The 19,377-nt window shown below is 32.7% G+C and overlaps 1 protein-coding gene across 1 annotated transcript in view; it reads right to left on the bottom strand.

Moving 5' to 3' along the window:
* The window catches only part of LOC107455789 (FH1/FH2 domain-containing protein 3), a 137,893-nt gene that overhangs the window by 15,102 nt on the left and 103,414 nt on the right, over positions 1-19,377 (bottom strand). Inside the window, exons 21-28 of the mRNA XM_043052061.2 lie at positions 17,824-17,888; positions 15,834-15,989; positions 12,992-13,062; positions 11,863-12,015; positions 9,780-9,980; positions 6,004-6,377; positions 4,699-5,145; positions 839-973 (exon numbers count right to left, since the gene is read on the bottom strand). Coding sequence (XP_042907995.1) covers positions 839-973; positions 4,699-5,145; positions 6,004-6,377; positions 9,780-9,980; positions 11,863-12,015; positions 12,992-13,062; positions 15,834-15,989; positions 17,824-17,888 — 1,602 coding nt within the window. The remainder of the gene's footprint in view (positions 1-838; positions 974-4,698; positions 5,146-6,003; positions 6,378-9,779; positions 9,981-11,862; positions 12,016-12,991; positions 13,063-15,833; positions 15,990-17,823; positions 17,889-19,377) is intronic.

A 19,377-nucleotide genomic window follows, 5' to 3' on the forward strand; every position in this document is an offset into this window, starting at 1 on the left:
CATGGACTTTTCTTGCCACGTTTGTTTTGTGTTTGTTTATTTTGTTGTTCCTCCATTGTGGTGAGTGGTCTTTTGTAACCTTGGCCATTGGAAATAAAATAAAAAAATTATATATTGCTTGTATATTAAGATTATAAATTGTATTCTTTTCATGTTAATTGTGCGTCTAACATAGGGAAAGTATTGTAAATAGAGAATAATTTTTTATACATTTTTAGATGGTTATACAAATGTTTCAGGAAAGTGGGCTGCAACATAAAAAGCTTTAATCTTTTTATGTTATTTTATTATCTAAATCTTTTTCTTAATTTATTATTCAAAACTAAACATTTTCTCACACTTAATTATTCACTCATAATTTTATTCACACATATAAATTTTATTCTTTTCATGTTCATTGTGCTTCTAACATAGGTAAAATATTGTAAATATAGAATAATTTTTTATAAATTTGCCTGGAACTTTAATATATATATATATATACATGTATATATAAATCTAATCTGGACCTGCCTTATATATGCAAGCATATATTTAACATACAATCAAAAACATTTGTATAATGAGGATGAAAGGGAACGTAATAAATACACTTATAATTAATATGTAGGTAGGTACTTTATTTACGTCGCTCTAGAGCCACACAATGGGCTATTGGCGACTGTCTGGGAAACATCCCTGAGGATGATCCGGAAACATGCCATCGCAATTTCGATCCTCTACAGAGGGGATGGCTCCCCTGACAAAATTTGCAACTCTTGATAAAATATGTTTATAGTTGCAAATGTAAACAAACTCTGTATAAAATAGAAATAGAATCGAAAATATGAAAGCGTACCTTGCTCATGATGTCTTTTGATTTATTTTCAAAAAGATTCTCCAGCCGCTGTATGTCAAGTGGAACTGGTTTAAGTTCGTCCCAGATCGTTCTCTTCTTTCCTGACCTGTCCATCAACATGGGTTCTTCTTTCACCTAACATGGGAGTCATACAAGGTGTTTTGTAATCACTGCCCTTAAATATATAATCTTTACGGACGAAAATTTTTATATTTTCAAAATAAGGATCTACAAAGTAATAATGAAGTATAGTAAAAACTAGTGTATTTGTCCGTTAGGATTGAAAATCACTATGTTTCGTCAAGTACATTTACAAATAAACTGGGTTTTAATTATTTTATTCCCTCCCTTGCTCCGATTTACCTCAAATATGATTCGCAAAAGATTGACGACACATTTGTTATTTCCTTCTTTAAATGTATATTTATGACAACAACGTTAAAAAAATTTTTAGTCCTCATTTTTTTAGAGATTCTAAAAACATATTTTAAGAATGGTTATGAGAGAACATTCTAAATTTAAAGTCGTAATTTTATATTCCAATAAGCTTCTAATAAGAATAAAAGAAACTCCTTTTTGGAGAAAGTATTTAACCCGTTGATGAACAAATTTTTATGTAATATTTCGTTTATTAATACAAAATATCAGGAAATCAACCAAAAGTTGCAAGAAAAGAACAATTTTATCTAAAAACTTTTTGAATCATTTGAAAAAATTTACAAATCTGTACAGTTTTGTAAAGTAAAGTCTACCAAAAATGCCAAAAAAACGAAGGGTAATGAAAAATCGAATGCAATGAAATATAATTCAAGAAGTCGTTCAAGCCTTATATGTTGCAACAAGTAGGTAAATTTTAATTTCTTATTTCTTATATTAAAACTTCTTATTCTTATATTGTTCCTTCCCTTATAAGGGAACACATCAATTTTATTTCGTAAAACTTTCATTTTTCTTTACGTATTTTAAATAAAAAATTTTTTATCATTCACCATTTATCATTCTGTAGAATTCTTAGGTATTATATACAAGGCCTAGGGAAAGTATGTAGAAATTATAATGTTTCATACTTTGCCTAAAAACGTCAGACATGACATGCAAAGCCTAGGAATTCTATAGAATGTAATCTACAGAACACTTGATGCGTGCTCTAGATTAATATAAGAAAAAAAAATGATTCAGCAAAATTCGAACCAAACAACAGCAAAAATCGGAAACAAAAAGTCTTCAAATTTTGAATATTTATTTTTATTCTTTAAAGAGTTATTACTTCTTTTCAAAATTTTTAGTTCTTTTCTTAATTAGAACGCAAAATAGGGTTCCATTACCCCTTTCTTATTAAAAGAACTGATAATGAAATTTAACTAACATTTCCACCAGGGTCATTTTTTAACAGTTTAAAAATTGATATATCTTAAAAAAAAACTACTGAAAGTAATTGTATTAAAATTTGATTTATATATTTTTCACATAATGAAATTTGTCTTCAAGAAAACAGAATAACTTGTTTAAATTTGATTTTTATATGAATTTTTGAAAAAATTATGTAGTAGAAAAAACTCAATTTTTGAAAAATGTGAATCAAAAATGCTCAACTTAAAAAGTATGGTTGTTTCAATGGAACATAAATTAAAATAGACGTCTTTTAAAGTCTAATTAGTTTCAGTTACATCAGAAAATTAAAACATCAATTTTTACTGATTTTAGTTTTAAATGAGTCACAATAGATTTGTAAATACTTGTAACATTCTCATAAGGTAGCATCAATAACTTTCAAATGATCATTCTCATTTTTACAGAAATTTAAAAAATGTGTTTCAAACTGAAATGTGGAAAAAACATTTCCTGTGTGTATTATGATTAGAGCCGTCCTAAAAAGGTGTGTAAAACTGGATTAAAATATTAATTAAAGAATCTATGTAATATTATCGTTAATAAAAAAAATGAAATCAATTCAATATTTGCTCCTTACTAAATGAAACTAAATATACTGGCCATATTATTGGACGCACTATAAAGATTCTGTGTAAAATTATAATTATCAGGCTGTATTGTTTTTTACTCGGATGAAAGGGATTTGCATTTGTTTACGCTCCTGTTATCAGTTGGTTAACAATACGTTAGAAATAAATACAAATAGGTACATATAAAAAGTCTCCTGAATAAAAATCCATTACATGTGTGTTTAAATATAAAAGTATTGCCTATAAACTCGTGCAAATCATGTTATTATTAAAACATCTAATACTGCGTCTAATAATTTGATCTAATTATTATAATATACTAATATAATGCTTGATATAATAAATATTTATATAATATATCGTCCAATTTAACCAATTGATACACTAACGTAAATAAGTACAAACCGGGTTCAGTCACATAAAAACAATAATAAGGCTGTATAGTATCACCTGATAATTTAAATGTTACATAGAATCTTATAATGCGTCTAATAATTCGGCCAGGGACTGTATAAATAAGTCACATCTGGCAAATGTCGGAAGTCGTGTGGTCGAAATATTTGTTTTCTCATTTATTCAAATGAAAGCAATCACTTACAATGTCTAGTTATCATATTCTTGAGCAAGCACTATTATTCCACAAAAACCGTAAGCAGGCATTTTCGTTCTAGATTTCTTCTGACCACAACAAACGTGCTGTTGTAAGTTAAGAAAAGACCATTTGCGGTATAGAATTTAAGTAATCATCAGAGGCTGCATAGATAGTTCTGCTTTATTTAGGTATCAGATTAAACAAATATGCTTTCAAAACAATATAAAGCTTTTAAAAGTTTAACAAACCGAACAAATATTTAATTCGCTCTATTTCTTACGATATATATCACAGAGTTATTAAAAAAAAGGTTATAGTTTTTAAGTATTAATGGAATCCTAGACCTGGCGACGCATTTCGATAAATAAGAATATTTGTTCTTGAAAAAAAAAAAAAACATCTGTCGTTGCAAGAGCATTGGATTTGATTGGACAACTCAAAATGGCGCGTCTTAAGCTGACATGCCCTTAACAAATCAAATGTGAGGTAAGGAATTTCGACTTTTGTTTCACTGTAGAAGAAAATCGTGAATTTGAAGTACAATTAGATGCAAGTATGCTCTCTCCATAGGGATAATGGTTTCTTCTTAACTTGCAGCAGAGTATAAAACTGATTGCTCTGAAACCGTGCATTTAAAGAATGTGTCCACATACACGATTCTTTTAAATCAAAATCCTTAAGTGAATGTGACAATGATAAATATTAAATAAGTAAGGCCAAAAAACTTGAACGATAAGATATTATTTGATTAAAAAACTTCCTTCACTTCAAAAAATATTCAGATTGGGTATAACAATCGACATGTTTCAAGGGTTCAAAATTAGATGCCTATTTTCAAGACTTGCCAGACGGGAATGAGAGGAAACATAAGTGATTTAAAATTTAAAACTTAAAGTCGCCAACTAAAAATAGAAATAAGTGAGAAAAAAGAACTAGAAAAACCTCAGCAGTCGAAAGTGAATAAAAATAAAGATGAGAGAGACAAATCAGGGTAGAATGCATTTCCAAGCGCAATAGAGAGGTGGTGAGGAACTAATGTCGTTGACAAGGGGATAAGCATTCATATGAATAAAACAAGATTCCAGGACATCAAGATGAGCTGATGTAACTGGTGTGGAAATAATTTCGGCATTATTGAATTTAAATTTATGCCCAAGATTCCAACAATGTGCAATAAATTGATGACTTCTCGTATCAACCAAGTATTGATGAATATTAATACTTTTACATTATTCCGACTAAATGCACCGAAAGATCATTGCTTTTAGTTTTCAATTTGTCATGCAAAAACAAAAATTGACTTTCACCTCCTTCCAAAATAGTTTGACAGTCTTTACTCTTTTGTTGAAATTAGCCTGATTTTGGTCTGCAGGATTCGGTGAATTTTTCCTCAGCCATGGCGGTGGGGAAGGTACACCTCTATTCATGCCTAAAGCTGGCGGTGCACCAAATCCTCCAGGAGGTGGCGGCGGTGGTCCGAAACTTCCAGGAGGTGGGGGTGGTCCTGGAGGTCCTCCTAAACCTGGGGGTGGAGGAGGTGGTGGTGGACCACCCATTCCGGGTGGAGGGGGTGGTGGTGGTGCTCCAGGGAAGGGCGCTGCATTCACCGGTCTCATTAGAATGTTGACATCGTCATCATCACAGAGATCTGAGAAATCAAGATCGTTTATACGAAGTGGTCGCCGCATTGTTTGCAAAAGTTGATCCCAATGCAATTCCTTGACACCACTGGCTGATCTCCTTAAATCGTGACCCTATGGGAGAGATATTTTTATATAAAGCATTTAATTTTATTTTAACGCTTCGTGATATATGGTGTAAAGCTATAAATTTTACATCGAAAGTTCGAACTAAAAAGTCAGTTTCAACTTTAATGACATCACGTGAGGGTCAACCAATCAGGTTAGACGTACGCTCGTGACGTCACTTCCAAGTGTCTGACTGAATCTGATCTGAAAATTGATAAAGCGTGCTTATAAACCCAAGTCTTAAAGCTGTCAACTTCATCAACTTCAGCTTCAGGCAATATTTCTACATCTATTGAGACAAATTTACTATCTGTAAAACAAATTTTACGGCAGTGCGCTATAGAGTGTTAAGTAAAGAAACAACAGAGAAACTGGAAATAAAAATTAGCTTTTCAATTTGTCTCGAAATTTTACTGTCGACTGACATAAAGCAAAAAGAGAAAAATCTATCTTATTAGTTATGTGTAATGTTTCAACATGACTTGGAGTTAAATTACAAAGCTATAAATTTACGTGAACTAAATTTTAAAGCTGTGTACTGTGTAGACCTATTTTCCCATAACGTTTACCGGTGTTTTTTTACGATCTTGTAAAACTTTTTTTCATCTAATTAGAAAGGATTGCACTTTATTCACAATAGATAAAAGTATAGTGAGTTATTTATTTATATTTGGTGATGTGATGATGTTAACTAACTTCATAATTTAGGAAAAATAATTTTGAGCATTATTCGAACAGTTTTATGATCGAACAGAAACTTCGGCGTACTTAACGAGATCGTGATCAATGTTCGCATAAAGGTCCTATTTTCTCTACGATCTTTTAACTTCTCGATAACTTTGATTAATCGTAGCATTAACTTACTTGAGGAGATTTAGGCTCCGTTCTTGTGGTTGTACCATATCCAGCAAGCCCTTCTTTGGCTCGACTGACAACTCCAGGAGTCGTACCAAACCTCGTTCTGGAAGGTTCAGGTGCCACTGGTTTTTCTTGAGACAAAAATTTATTCTGAATATCTTTTCTACTTCCATCTTTTTTCAGAGGGAATTTCGGCTGAGAAGTTTCTTCGGATTGTGCAATGATATTTTGGTTTGCATCCCAAGATTTATTGGTTGGAAATTTAGGTGGTTCCACGGGTGAAGTGTATGGTACTGGACTTCTGTTTGGTTGCCCATAAAAAGGCTTAGGTATATTTGTTGGTGGAGTTGTTGGGACACTTGGAATAGGTGGTACAGACCCTAAAAAGTAAGAAATAAATTTTAAAAATGAAATATTTGGCTTTGGAAAAAGATTTTACTGTGTTTCTTAAAATCTTGCATTTATTTTATAATGCATGGAGTAACATGTAAGAAAATGGAATGAAAATATTACAAATAATTATTATTAGCCAAGATTTTCTAATGTATTACGCGTTAAGATACATTGTTAAAAATATTAAAATAATGAAATACATTAAAATTAGTAAAATAAGTTTTAAATTAATAAAATATTTGTTACAGTATGCAAATTTAACTTCGATTGATTCAATAATCGACTCTTTTAATCTTCTGATTAACAAACATAGATTTATTTTTAATAAAAATGGACAAATAGGAATCTTTAATAACACAAGCCTGCGAAATTGAAGTTTTTGAAAAATGCAAGAGAAGTTATTGTTGATTTATATGTTATTTTATGCGATGATTTCGAAAATGACCTTCATTTTTCCCAATCACATCAGGATTTTTTGTAAAATCGATATTAATGTTTTTACTAAAATGCTATTTGGAAAGGAATTCTCTCAAGCAATTTTGCATGTACTATCCGGTAACTACTCTCTTCATTAATTTTGATCTATGTAAAGTTGAATCTTGTGGAAGAAAATTGATTTTTGAGCTATCAGCTAACTTTTTATAGGTTAAAATGAATACAAAATACTATTACAAACCGCACAAGTCACTTCTGACCGAGAGAAACACAATAAGCTCCTTGCGTTCACACTTTTTACATCAGTTTCTAGAAGAAAATCACTAACATACCATTTTAATTTATTTATTAAGATAACTTACGTAAAATTGACTATTGACCAAAAATAGCAAATATTGTGCATGTGTATATGAAAGTTTGAAACAAAAAAACAAAACAAACAAAAAACAAAAGAGAAAAGTTTCTATTTAAGCACATACTCGTTTTCCTCTGAAACTTATTTTTGATCATCTTTTTTTATGCTTAATCTCAGGTCTATTCCGAGCTATCATCCAACAGTAGTCAGTGAGCATGTTCTTGTTCCATCTTCCTTGATATATACGCTCCATATCTTTGATATCTTGATGGAACCTTTCCCCTTGTTCTTCGTTGACTGCTCCTACATTTTCGGGAAGAAGTCTACATGTGAGTGAAGGAAATGCATTTCTACACTCATGGAGCAACCCAATGTTTTAAATTTGTCCAGCATTTTCATTACAATTTTCTTATAATCAGGATCCTTGTAATTACCCAGAAATTCACTGAGGACATCTTTGAAAGCAACCCAATCTTCTTTTTCCGTCGATGTCATGTTAGTCTCAAATTCTTCATCCTTCATGAGTTTGTGGATATCTGGACCGACAAAGATTCCTTCTTTCAACTTGGCTTGGGAACTTTTTGCACAGGTATTTGAAGCAATCGTCATCTTTTGGAACAGCCTTGACAAACTGCTTCATTACACCTAATTTTATAAGTAGCGGAGGTAACAATACTTTTTCAGATAAACTAAGCTGTTTCGAATAACGTTTTTTGCGCCTGGGTCAAGATTTTGTCTTTTCGGCCATTCTTTTTCGACCCAATGTTGAGTCTTGTCGCGGCTGTCCCACTCACTAATGAAACATGGCAACTTTGTAAATCCACCTTGTTGACCAAGAAGCATGGAGATAACTTTCAAATCATCGCAAATGGTCCAACTGTGGTCGATATATTTTATTTTGACCAGTACGAGAGCCAGGTTTTCATAGAATTCTTTTAAATATACTTAGTGTCCAACTGGTACAGATACATACTGGCTCCCATGATGAAGAAGAACAGATTTGAGACTTCTTTTAGATGAATCTATCAGTCTCTACTCATCTTTATCGCAGATGAAATTAAATTTGCTCATCAATCCAGGAACATCAAAACAATAGACCAACTTCTTCTCTTCATCAAAGTACTTAATAAATTCCTTTTCACGATTTCTGTACCAATAAAAAGATGTTCCTTTGGTCAATAAATTTTTTCTTTCAGTCTGGAGTCTAACAATTCAGCTGCCTCTTTAGCAAGGTCAAGATCTCTAGTCAGATCATTAGGTTCAACCTGAGAGAAGGGATGAGGTGAACCAGCTACAGATGACTTATAATCGATATCGGAGCCTTGAACTTCTGGATGTTCCGAGTTTGAAGACTCTGAAGAGATGATTGGCAATTCAGTTGGGGGCAAAGGCACAGGCACATCAGGTCCATGAGGAACGGGGCATGGCTGATGGAATGCTATCAGGATAATATATTAGCCTTCGATTTTTCCGGTTATACCCACGAACATGGCAGGAACAAAAATAACAGTCATCAAAGTGCTTTTTGGGCTCCCTCCACCTCATAGGAATTCCAAATCGTAAAGCAGTGAAATAAAGTTGTCTTACATAGTCTGTAATGCTCCTCATGCGATTTTTAATAACACTACATTCCCCGCATTTATAATAAAAGTCATCTGGGAAATTTTCACAATGTCTCGAACTCGAAGCTATGTTTCACGAAAAGTAGAGAAAAAAGCAGACGTTAAAATGACTCCCTATTACGCTTGCTAGTGTTTCTGAGAGGTCAGAAATCTAGATAAGAATTCTTGCGACGCTATTGGTAAAGAGAGATTGTGACAGAGAGAGGGATGGTGACAGGAAGTAGTCATAGAGGGGTACTTTTGTAGATTTAACTAAAGTAGAATGCTGGTCTGTCAAGAAGGGAGGAAATTGAAAAACGAAAACAATTTTTATGGTAAATGTTCATAAAAATTCCAGTAAAATTGAATTTTTAAAAAAAAACGTGACATGATAGAAATTTTTCATTATTATTTTCCATTTCAGCACCAAAAAATACATTAAGTTCAGCTATCAGATCCCTTGTATTTTTTTCATCGCAGGCCTGTGATAATTAATTAAACTATTAGGTCAGCTTTGTTGAAATCAAAAGTGGGTTTAAAGGACAAGTAAGATTATTGGGCTTAGGTTAATCAATTAGATCAGCAATCTATAGCTGTGAAGATGTCTGAAACACCTTCATTAATTTCTTATTTACTTTCACAATATTTTGCTTAATAACAACTCCTGACTTTCTTTTTTTTTAGACATGCCAAAGCTATTTGTAAACTGAACTTATAGACAAAAAGTAAAAATTTGCCTTAGTTCAATTTGTTCAGCAACAGAAGACACTGCTTTTCCCTCTTGGAAAAAAAACTGAGTTTATTATACAGGAGGCAGGAACTAGCAAAACTCGTTTCTGAATCCGAAGATTAAGACAAATGCTTACATTAAAAACGAAATTATATGGAAGCTCCATCTATTATGTGTTCTCTATTCAGTATTAAAAACGCAGAACATATTAAAGAAAAATCTCGAGTAGCCTGATCAAAATGAGTAAGGAATTATGTGTTATACGTACCTGATAAACTATTCTGTCGAACGAATGGGAGTTTAGTGGGAGATGGAGGAGGTACAGGCTTAATTTCCTGTTGTACCTGCTGCTTGACTAGAGAAGTTTCACCCCTGCTCGGTCTCCGAATGAGTGATTCCTTGGGTGGTGGTTCCTCTTCCTTCTGATTCTCAAATAACGATCTTTGCTTACTCACCAAGGAAGGTCTGGCTGAAGAAAAATAATGATCAAAATTCACTTTTCCCTTTGGTATATATTTCGAAAGAACATTGCGGTATAAATGATTATTGTCAACCAATATAGAAGGAATAATTATTCTGAATTATTAGTGAAGTCAGTTACAAATCACGCTACAGAGAAAATGTAGTATCAGTCACAACCGCTCATAGAAAAATGCGTAGCCGTATTATTATGCGTATTTGCATTATACAGTGTATTAAACAAACATATACATAAATAAAAAAGTTTTAAATTTTACAACCTTATTACAATATCAATTATTTGGCTATTTTCGGCGTAAATCATAAGAGCTTATAATACTGGACTAGAACGGGGTGTAGCCTCATAACTGTTTCGTTTCCGATGTTTACATTTGTCACATATCGAAGAGATCTTCGTTGTCTGCGAAGAGGTTTAACCGGTCCAATTACGTTACACACTTTGTGTATTTTTGACGTCACGCTATTTACGTTACTTTGTGTATTTTTGAGAAAGGAAAAGCCCCTTAGCACACTTCAGAATAGTTATTTGCTTGTATTCAGAGCAAAGATAGTACGTCACAAAATGAAAAGTTCACTAGTTGTCAATTACCACAAATGAATGGCATGTAACTAGCGCATATTTACTGTGTTTTGTTTGAAGTCAAAACACAGTGAATTTTTAAAGCTAAATTAGTAGTTTAATATCTTAGGTATAAACAAATACGTACTACCACTTTTTTCATGTAGGTATTTTTCCTACGGTACACATTATGTGGACCGGCATTAAGGGGTAAATTAGGCACCCTAAATGCTATTGCACCACTAAAATTTCAGATATTGTTTTGAGCCACAACCACGTAATACAGGTCAAATCCCTGCAGTAACTGTTAAATTTCTACACTGCTGTCGGCTATCATGAATCTTTGTTTATAGAAATTATCTGCATGGCTGATGTAAGAGCTGCGAGTAATGTAGTTGATTACAATACTAACTCAACAAGATCGGATATATTCATGATTACTTGCAATCAAGATCAGATGTAATCATAATTACTAATAATCGTAAACCATCATTTTTGATCATTATGATTAATATTTTCATCGTAGATTATGATTTCTAGTAAAGTAGAACATTCTCGCAAGAGTCCGTTAGGGCCCAGAAGGTTCCAGAATTTTTTGAACAACGGCAAGATTGTGCCAATGTGATCAGGTCACCTTTCATTCCCAGTCAAGCTGCTACCCATCGATCTGAAGCTAAGTGGGCTCCAAGCCGTCACTGGGGATCGAACCCCGATTCAACATCGGAACACTTCAGAGCTTTGATCGCAGAGCCATTGTCACTCATGGTTTCTTAAAAACACTCAGTTAAAAATAGTAATTGTGTATTATTATTGCTCATAAGCACGATGCAAAAAGCAATTGTAGATTATTATTGCTTAAAGCCTACTTAAAATGATTACTTTTGAAACATAATTGCGATTACTTGTAATTATGATAAGAAGCAATTGAATATTTGTTATCCGGTTGTTGACTGAATTTTTGAGCAATTCGGGTTGATGGATCACAGACAATTGCCACCGCGATGACCATTGACTGTCTTCGCCTTAATGTAAGGCAAATGTGAGTCACTCAAACCACAAGGACGAGTTTATCATAAAGCTTGATACAGGACAGGAAATTTCTTTTGTTTTCTGAGTTGTATAAAGTTTATAGAGTTAGACACTGACTGTATATATTTGTATATCCGAAGAGTTTAGTTTCTTCTACTAAAGCTTTGTTGAATTTAGTGGGGCAGGACATCAACAAATTTTATCAGAGCTAGAAATCACTTTTCTAGTTGACAAAAAAATATGGAATTATGCTCCATTTAATGTTATGGACTAGAGTACTTACTAGCTCTGTCACTGTGGAATGTAGGTTTTTCTTTCACCTCTGGAGAAGGTAATGTCTGTTGTGGAGCTGGATAATTGGGATCACTTTGCCCTGTGAGCGTCCGGTTTCTGGCATCTCGTCTTCGTCTTAAAGCAGGTGTAATGCCAGTGTCATCTGAATAATACAAAAGTCTGTCATTAATCTAAACATAATTAACTTTTTAAATGTTTTTAACTTAAAGCATATATTTTGTTTTTAAGGGAGTGCAAGGGAAACTAATTTTTAAATTTATCGTCCCAGTACTTGTGTCATCGATATTATTATTTAGGAAAAATGCGAATTTTGTTACAAATACCTATTTGTATTCAAATTCTTAAAAATAGATAATTGTCCTAAAGAAATCTCCATTGTCAAGGAGGTGAGCGAATTTAGAAGACGTAAAACGTTATTCAAAAAATACTTGAATTATAAATTTAAAATAGATTCTGTAGAGTACTAAAAGGTATACTATGCATGGTATCTTTATTAGGTTAATTTCTAGTATTCCCTATACTATACGACTTTAAGAGTAACTTTTAAGTTATACACACTTGCGTTAACAGCTTAAATTTTCTGGAAGTATGGCATATTATTTTTCTAAAAATTTATTACGAAATACTTAAATTTAAAAAAATATTAAATTTGACTCTTGAAAAATTTATTTTGAAAGCTTATTTGTTTAACCCTCTACGTGTGAAACCTTGTGTAAAATTGTTTTACAATTTCTCTCTTTCTCACTACTTTTCCATTGAATAACACAAGTAGAACAGATTTTTGTTGCATTAAAGTCTGCACCTGTATGTTCAGGCTAAATTTTTAAGATAAATTGAGAATTTTTTTAAGATAAATTGAGAATGTAAATGTGCTTATTTAATCTTTATTTTGGGTTCACAGTTTCTATATATTTAAATATATAAGTATTATCACTTTTTATTTAAAAAAAATGTTTTTTTCTAAACAATTGTAAAGGAAATAGCTTGTAACCCAAGAAAATATTACTATTTTCCTATCAGTAAAACAAAAGAGAAACACAGAAAAAGGTTTTAAACTATATCAAGAAAGTTGAAAGAAAATATAATGCTAGAAAGTATTTACATAAGTCTAAACATACCATCGATGTCCAATTCAGGCTCTTTAATAGTAGAGGAAGTCTCTGTTGGTTTAAGAGCATCTCGGCTATCTCTAAAAGATACACGTATTATAAAATGTTAAATGAAAGTTGGCTTGAAAAAGAAATTATAAAATTTGTTTTAACGTTTTTCTCAATTTTCAACCTAAAACTTCTAAATATTTTCAAAAAAAATTTTTTTTTGTCAGATTTATAAATACAAATAAGTGATTTAAATGTCAGTGATAATCATTTAAAATAAAAGGAATCAGACAATAGTCGATGGTAGATTTACCAAGACTGATTTGGCTACTGATATATACTGAAATTGAATTTCTAATGACTACTGTATTTTTAACAATTCTTTCTAAAAAGAAAAACATGAAGCGAAATGTTTTGCTCATTTAATAAACGTAAATAAGTGCAAAACCCGAAACTCTATAATTTCTGAGTTTTAATGGGACTAGTTTCGTTTTTTATTTTAAATAGTTATCAGTTTTACAAGAAATAACAAATGGCAGATGAAATGTTTAATATCTATCGCAAACTCATAAAATGGTGTGCTTCAGAGACCCCCAAGTTGACACCATTTAAAAGAACCTTATTTATAATCATGCATAAAATAATTATTATTGGATATCTACAAGAGACGTCATCTTTGGGGAAACCGGGGCATTTGTCGATTCAGAAAGCCAATCACATTCAACACATACACGGGACGTTGCTTAGAGGTATCCAATCAAATCTGATTTAAACCACATGGTTAGACATAATCACTTCACTTCTTCTCAAGCTGCAAGTAGCCAATTAATCTCTTATCACATAGTAGCCAAACTGAGATCCATCAGTTAATTGCAAGTGACGTATTAGTCAGTTCTGATATTACGGGTAGCCACTCTCCCATTGTTTATTAATTTTTATTTAATTACTTTCAGATCATTGCTTACTCCTAGTTTTACAACTAGAGGGCAAGCTCATCATTAATCAAAATTATGCTCTGCTATCAAACATCCCTTTCCTGATCATTCAGTTTCAAATTTTGTTCCGGTATTCGAATTGACGTTAAGAATATTCTTCTCTTTCACTTGTTATCACCTTGTCTTTCTGAAGACCCTTCTCGACTTATGTCGTTTACTGCTTCATCATGCTGGCATAAATAAATTAACTTTACCGCGTGTATATTTATTCTTATTCATCCATGCATCCACTCTTTAGCTGCTTGAACGGAAAACGATATAAAAAATGGTCGGGTTATTAGACTCATCTGAAACCATCGAAAAAATTTGGCACACGGCATGCAAAAAATTAGCTAATATTGTTTTAGAAAGTTCAAAGAAAGCATATAAAAATTCATATCAAAAATTAAGCTGGGCAAAAAGTTTTTATCCCTCTAATGACAATTAAACGCTAATATTTTAAAAATAAGACGCTTGCCACCGTTTAAACAGTTTTTTGATCACATAAACTGATTTTGTTTTAAAATAATTTGCTCTGATCAATACAAAATTAGGGTCCCAGTGTCCATGATTATAATAGTTAACTACATCTCTTGCTAAGAAGAAAATAGCTCTAAATATAATGATGAAACTTTATGCATTTTTCAATAAACTACACGCTTTTGTAAAGGCCCGTGTTGATTCTATTATATTCACAGTCGTGGATTCGAATTACATTAGTTAGGAAAGGTGTTCAAATTTAATTTTTACGTATCAAATTTTTACTGAAGTCAATTTTAATACACTTTCTGTAGAATGAAGATTCCATTACCATTTTTACTGAACATTTATTAAGAAAAAGATTAAAGAAATTAAACTATTTGTAAAATATACATGGAGCTGAAGCTCCTTCAGATATCTTTGCATCTTCATTGGGCAACTTCTAACAAAAGTGTTCTGTAAGACAGAAAACTCAAGTCTCTTCAACATGCAAAAGAAGATTTTTATTTGGACACTTGTTATTCTCTACAATACCATTAATATTTTCCACATGCTTTGTGTTTTCTCGTTGGTGAGGAGGAATCACACCATTTGGGGGAATGAACGAAGAAAATGTTTCGTGGAACTTGCTAAACCTACCTCACGCATAAGAAGGACATAGCCACGAACAACAGCGACTGCATCAGTAGTAAAAGAAAATCAAAGAGTCTATGAAAAGAAAGCATGTTCAAGTGAAAATTGCCCCTAAACAATAAACAAACATTGTGATCATCGACTACCGTACCACAAATTATAACTTTATAAACTTTTTATTTTATTTTGTAGCAAGCTGATTCGTTGATTCACTGATTAGTCTATTCTAATACCTCTCTCACTAATAAGCTCAAACGCTTATTTACTTATTCCACATATCCAATGAGGGCGAGACAGCAACGAGATGATATATTGATTCAGTAATACACCAATTCACTTATTTAACTGTACAACACTTATTTAATTTGAAAATGCACGAAATTTCGGAGATTTCAGAAGTTGAAGGAATGGAGTCTTTAAGTGATTGTGAAGTGGAAAAAAGGTCGAAGGTTCATACAAATTGTGGTTGAGTAGCTTTGACAGCTGATTAAAATGTTAGCACTTTGACCGGGAAAGTTCAAATGAGTGCCGCCAGAGAGTAAAATATTTTGCCAATTGGAAGCTTGAGATCAAGAAACAAAGCTGCTATTTCCTATTTTCCATGTATAAAGCTGAAATAGCACTGAGTTTTACACTGAAAAATGGCTGATTTTTCTGACACCTCTGTTATGTTTCCTACAATGTGATAAGTGGACCAATTGGAAAATTGCTGTTATTAATGAATTATTTAGAACAAAGAGTAAATCTTTAAAAAAAGGCGAAGTAAGCTTGTTTACCTTCTAACCCATGGGGGAGCTGAAGTTTTGACTGTAGGTGAAACAGCTGGAGGAGATTTGGGAGACATAAAGGTAGGTACCACTGGCGTGGAATGTCGGCGACTCTTTCTGCCCTCTTGACTTGTCCTCCTGCCTGATAAACTAGTTTTCTTCGTTCTGTAAGTTTGATTAGAATAGTTAAATCAGTATTCGAAATTGCGTATTTTTAAGCAATGGTAAAGAAGCTTGTTATAAAGTTTTTTATATCATAATTTCAATTAAAGTAAAGATAGTGAATCAGCTCAAATTATGTATAGATAATTGATAAGAAACTGTTGTCAGAATTTTAAAATTGTATTTTCATGGAATAAATAGGAACATTACAAACTAATCGACTTAAAGTAGTTTGAATTTTAATACATTCATGTCGAAAACGTAAGGTGCAAACTTTTGTTTCGGATAACCCAAGCAACGTCATCCAAATCAACTGAAAATTTGTATGAAACAATATCAAGGAAATGGTACTGGCATGAACTTAATATCTCTCTGATGGTTATACAGGTCTCACGATAAACTCTAATGCTGTTTAAAAGGTTGTCAAATACTATGGGATTGTAAATCTTAGGTGTGGGGACGACAATAAATCTCAATTGACCTTTAAAGTAACTTTCAGCACTGAGAGATTTCCGGAAAGTAAGAAATAAATTAAATTTCATTACAGACATTCTCGGTGGAATTCCGATTTCAATATTTAGCTGATCATTTCATTCTCTGAATATTTCCGACCTTAACGTATTACTTGAACAGCCACAAACACTGTGGTGTTGTTTTTTCTGGGAGGGGTGGGGATCTGAAAATTCCTGACACTTCAGATCAGATAAGTCCAGTCCAGGTCTTCGCATAATATTTTTTTTAAATTTTTTTTTCTAATGACAGGTACTGAACTTTTACGTCCTTCACCTGGGAAGATTTCGGAAGTGCTGCTCATTTATGTTACCCAGTGGGCTCCTGTGAACCGAAGTCACGGAGGCGAGTAACACTAACCACGCCACACTGTCACAGATACTCGTTCGTAGGGAGGACCACATTCACACATCACACACAATAGAGGGCAACACATAGAGAGGAACATCCATTCCCAGAGCTGGATTCGAACCAGCAGTCATTGGCTGTGCAGTCAGGCACGCTAACCGCTCGTTCACGCAATATGTACCTTTGACACAGGCACAACAGTGCCTATGTTTTCTTCAGTGCCTATGTTTGCCTATGTTGTGTCTCGATTCTGTGTGAACAATGGTTAATGGCAAGTTGGCATAAAAAGAACACCATGGAAGAGAGTCACAAGGAATGCCGATTTTTTATGGTGCTGGATGGTATAATATTGAACTGCTATACAGATCTGTACATTTTTCAAGGAAGCTCCTTGACATTTCTGAGGTAAAGATCTCCGTGATTTGAGAACCTCATGAAGATTATCGTTGGTCCTCAGTTCATTTTATGTATGACTCATCACACGGAAGGACTTATCAAGGGTTACCTTACGACTGAAAATGTACATAGAGTGGAGTGTCCTCCCAGATCTCCTGGCCTGAATCCCACGGATCATGTTTGGAATGCTCTTGGTATAGCAATTGCATTTCACCACTTTTCTCAAAGCAACCTACTGGGGCAAAAACCTGCTTTAATAAAAAAACTGGAATTTATTGTCCCAAAACGATTGAAAACGTCGTGGACAACATTATTATCAGGAAGATTCATACCCCACAGAAGCCTCACTTTGCTCCATCACTATTGGAATATGAAGCCCATTAATAAAGGAGTTTATGTTGCTATCACTATTTTTGCAATATGTAGTATTTTCAAGTAAAATTTCACTATTTCTAGAGATGACAGCAAAATTATGCTTGTTCCTGAACTTTAGGACATGGCATTACATAATTACTTTGATGTCCTTCAAATACGTGGTTTAAGAAATTATTGTTGTATTGACATAAGAAGATATAAAATTTACCTTTGAATGAAAGGGGCCGTTGGAGGTTTGCTATCTCCTTCTCCATCTTCGTGTTTTAGCACTGCCTACAAAGTACAATGTTTTATAGAAAGATTGATTGTTTTTAGAAAGTTCATTGTTAATTGCTGTTAGAAATAAGAAGCAAGCCTTAAACTGTCCTCATAAATACATAATAAGTTATCTCTTATAGAAGAAAAGGAGACCGAAGTGGAAAATTTTTATAAATTTGGTTATAAAGCTTAAAAACAATCAGTTGGAACACATTTGGTGTTCTTTCTTTCTTTTTTTTAAACGAAATTCGAATGTTAATGTTCATTTTGCTTATTTCAATATATATTTTCTATAATACATTTAATTGTTAAAAACAATTTATAAAAATAGTCTGAAGTATAAGAATTTACCTTTTCACCACAAAATCTCAGTAGTTTTCTTTGCTACTGTATAATAACATGTGTTACTATACAGATGCATGTAAAAAGTACTTTATATTTTTGCCAAAATTTAGAAAGAAAATTTGTTTGATAAGTAACCGAATTATTCCAGATGCTTATTAAACCTATATACTTCCATACGTAGCATAAAGTGATTTTTTAAAAAATAGGTTTTGCTTGACTTAATTTTTTCTTTTTGGCACCAACCAACGGACTTCTGGAACACATCTTTCGAATTCGTCAATTTCAGAGTTTTGTTACTAACTTAACTAGTGCCTTTCCATATTCAGAAGACCGTTGCACACATAATTATTTTGAGTTTTTTGTGCAGTTTTTACAAATAAACGGAATAATCTTGCATTTCTTTTTAATCCATGTTTTTAGATTGATCAATAAAGAGCTGCTAAACAGTTTTTCACAGATCAGTAAAACCAAAGAAAAACCACAAAATGTAATAAACCAAAGAAGGAAATCCAAGTTGATTTTAAAGGGAAGAAACTAAGGTAAACCAAGGTAAAAAAAAAACGATGTCGATAAGGTAAAAAAACCAATGGAGTCCTGGGTAAGGAAACCAATGAAAGGAAACTAAATTAAACCAAAGAAAAGAAACAAAGACAAATTTAAGGAAAGGAAATCAAGAAAAACAATGAAAACAGGGAAAGGAAATCAAGTTGATTTTAAGGAAATGTTTGTAAGGAAATTAAGAAGGTTACCGAAGTTGGTTAATACTTTCATAAGCAATTTGTTAACCCCTTAACGATCGGTTGATTTTCAAGAAAATGGTCATAAAAGTGTCTATTTTGCCAAATACACGTATTTGATTGGTGTTAGTATCTAGTTTAAAATAAACTAACTATTTACGATTACCTCACAAATATCCTGGTACTGCTATATAGAGTGTAAAATGAGAAATAAAATGTTTTCCGGGGCAAAAGAAATAAATTAGTTTTATTCTTATTGGCGCATTACTACTGAACACTCCAGCCCGACAATATCACGGGAGCGAGAAATAGCGAGCGAAAACTCATCCCGTCATTTTCACGGGAGCGAGAAGGAAAGGGTTAACTCAATTCAGGTCAAGATGCCCGTATGAAGATGAGTGTTGTTCTGATACCGGCCTCTA

This window comes from Parasteatoda tepidariorum, chromosome 1, assembly GCF_043381705.1.
Source record: "Parasteatoda tepidariorum isolate YZ-2023 chromosome 1, CAS_Ptep_4.0, whole genome shotgun sequence".
Taxonomy (NCBI): Eukaryota; Metazoa; Arthropoda; class Arachnida; order Araneae; family Theridiidae; genus Parasteatoda; species Parasteatoda tepidariorum.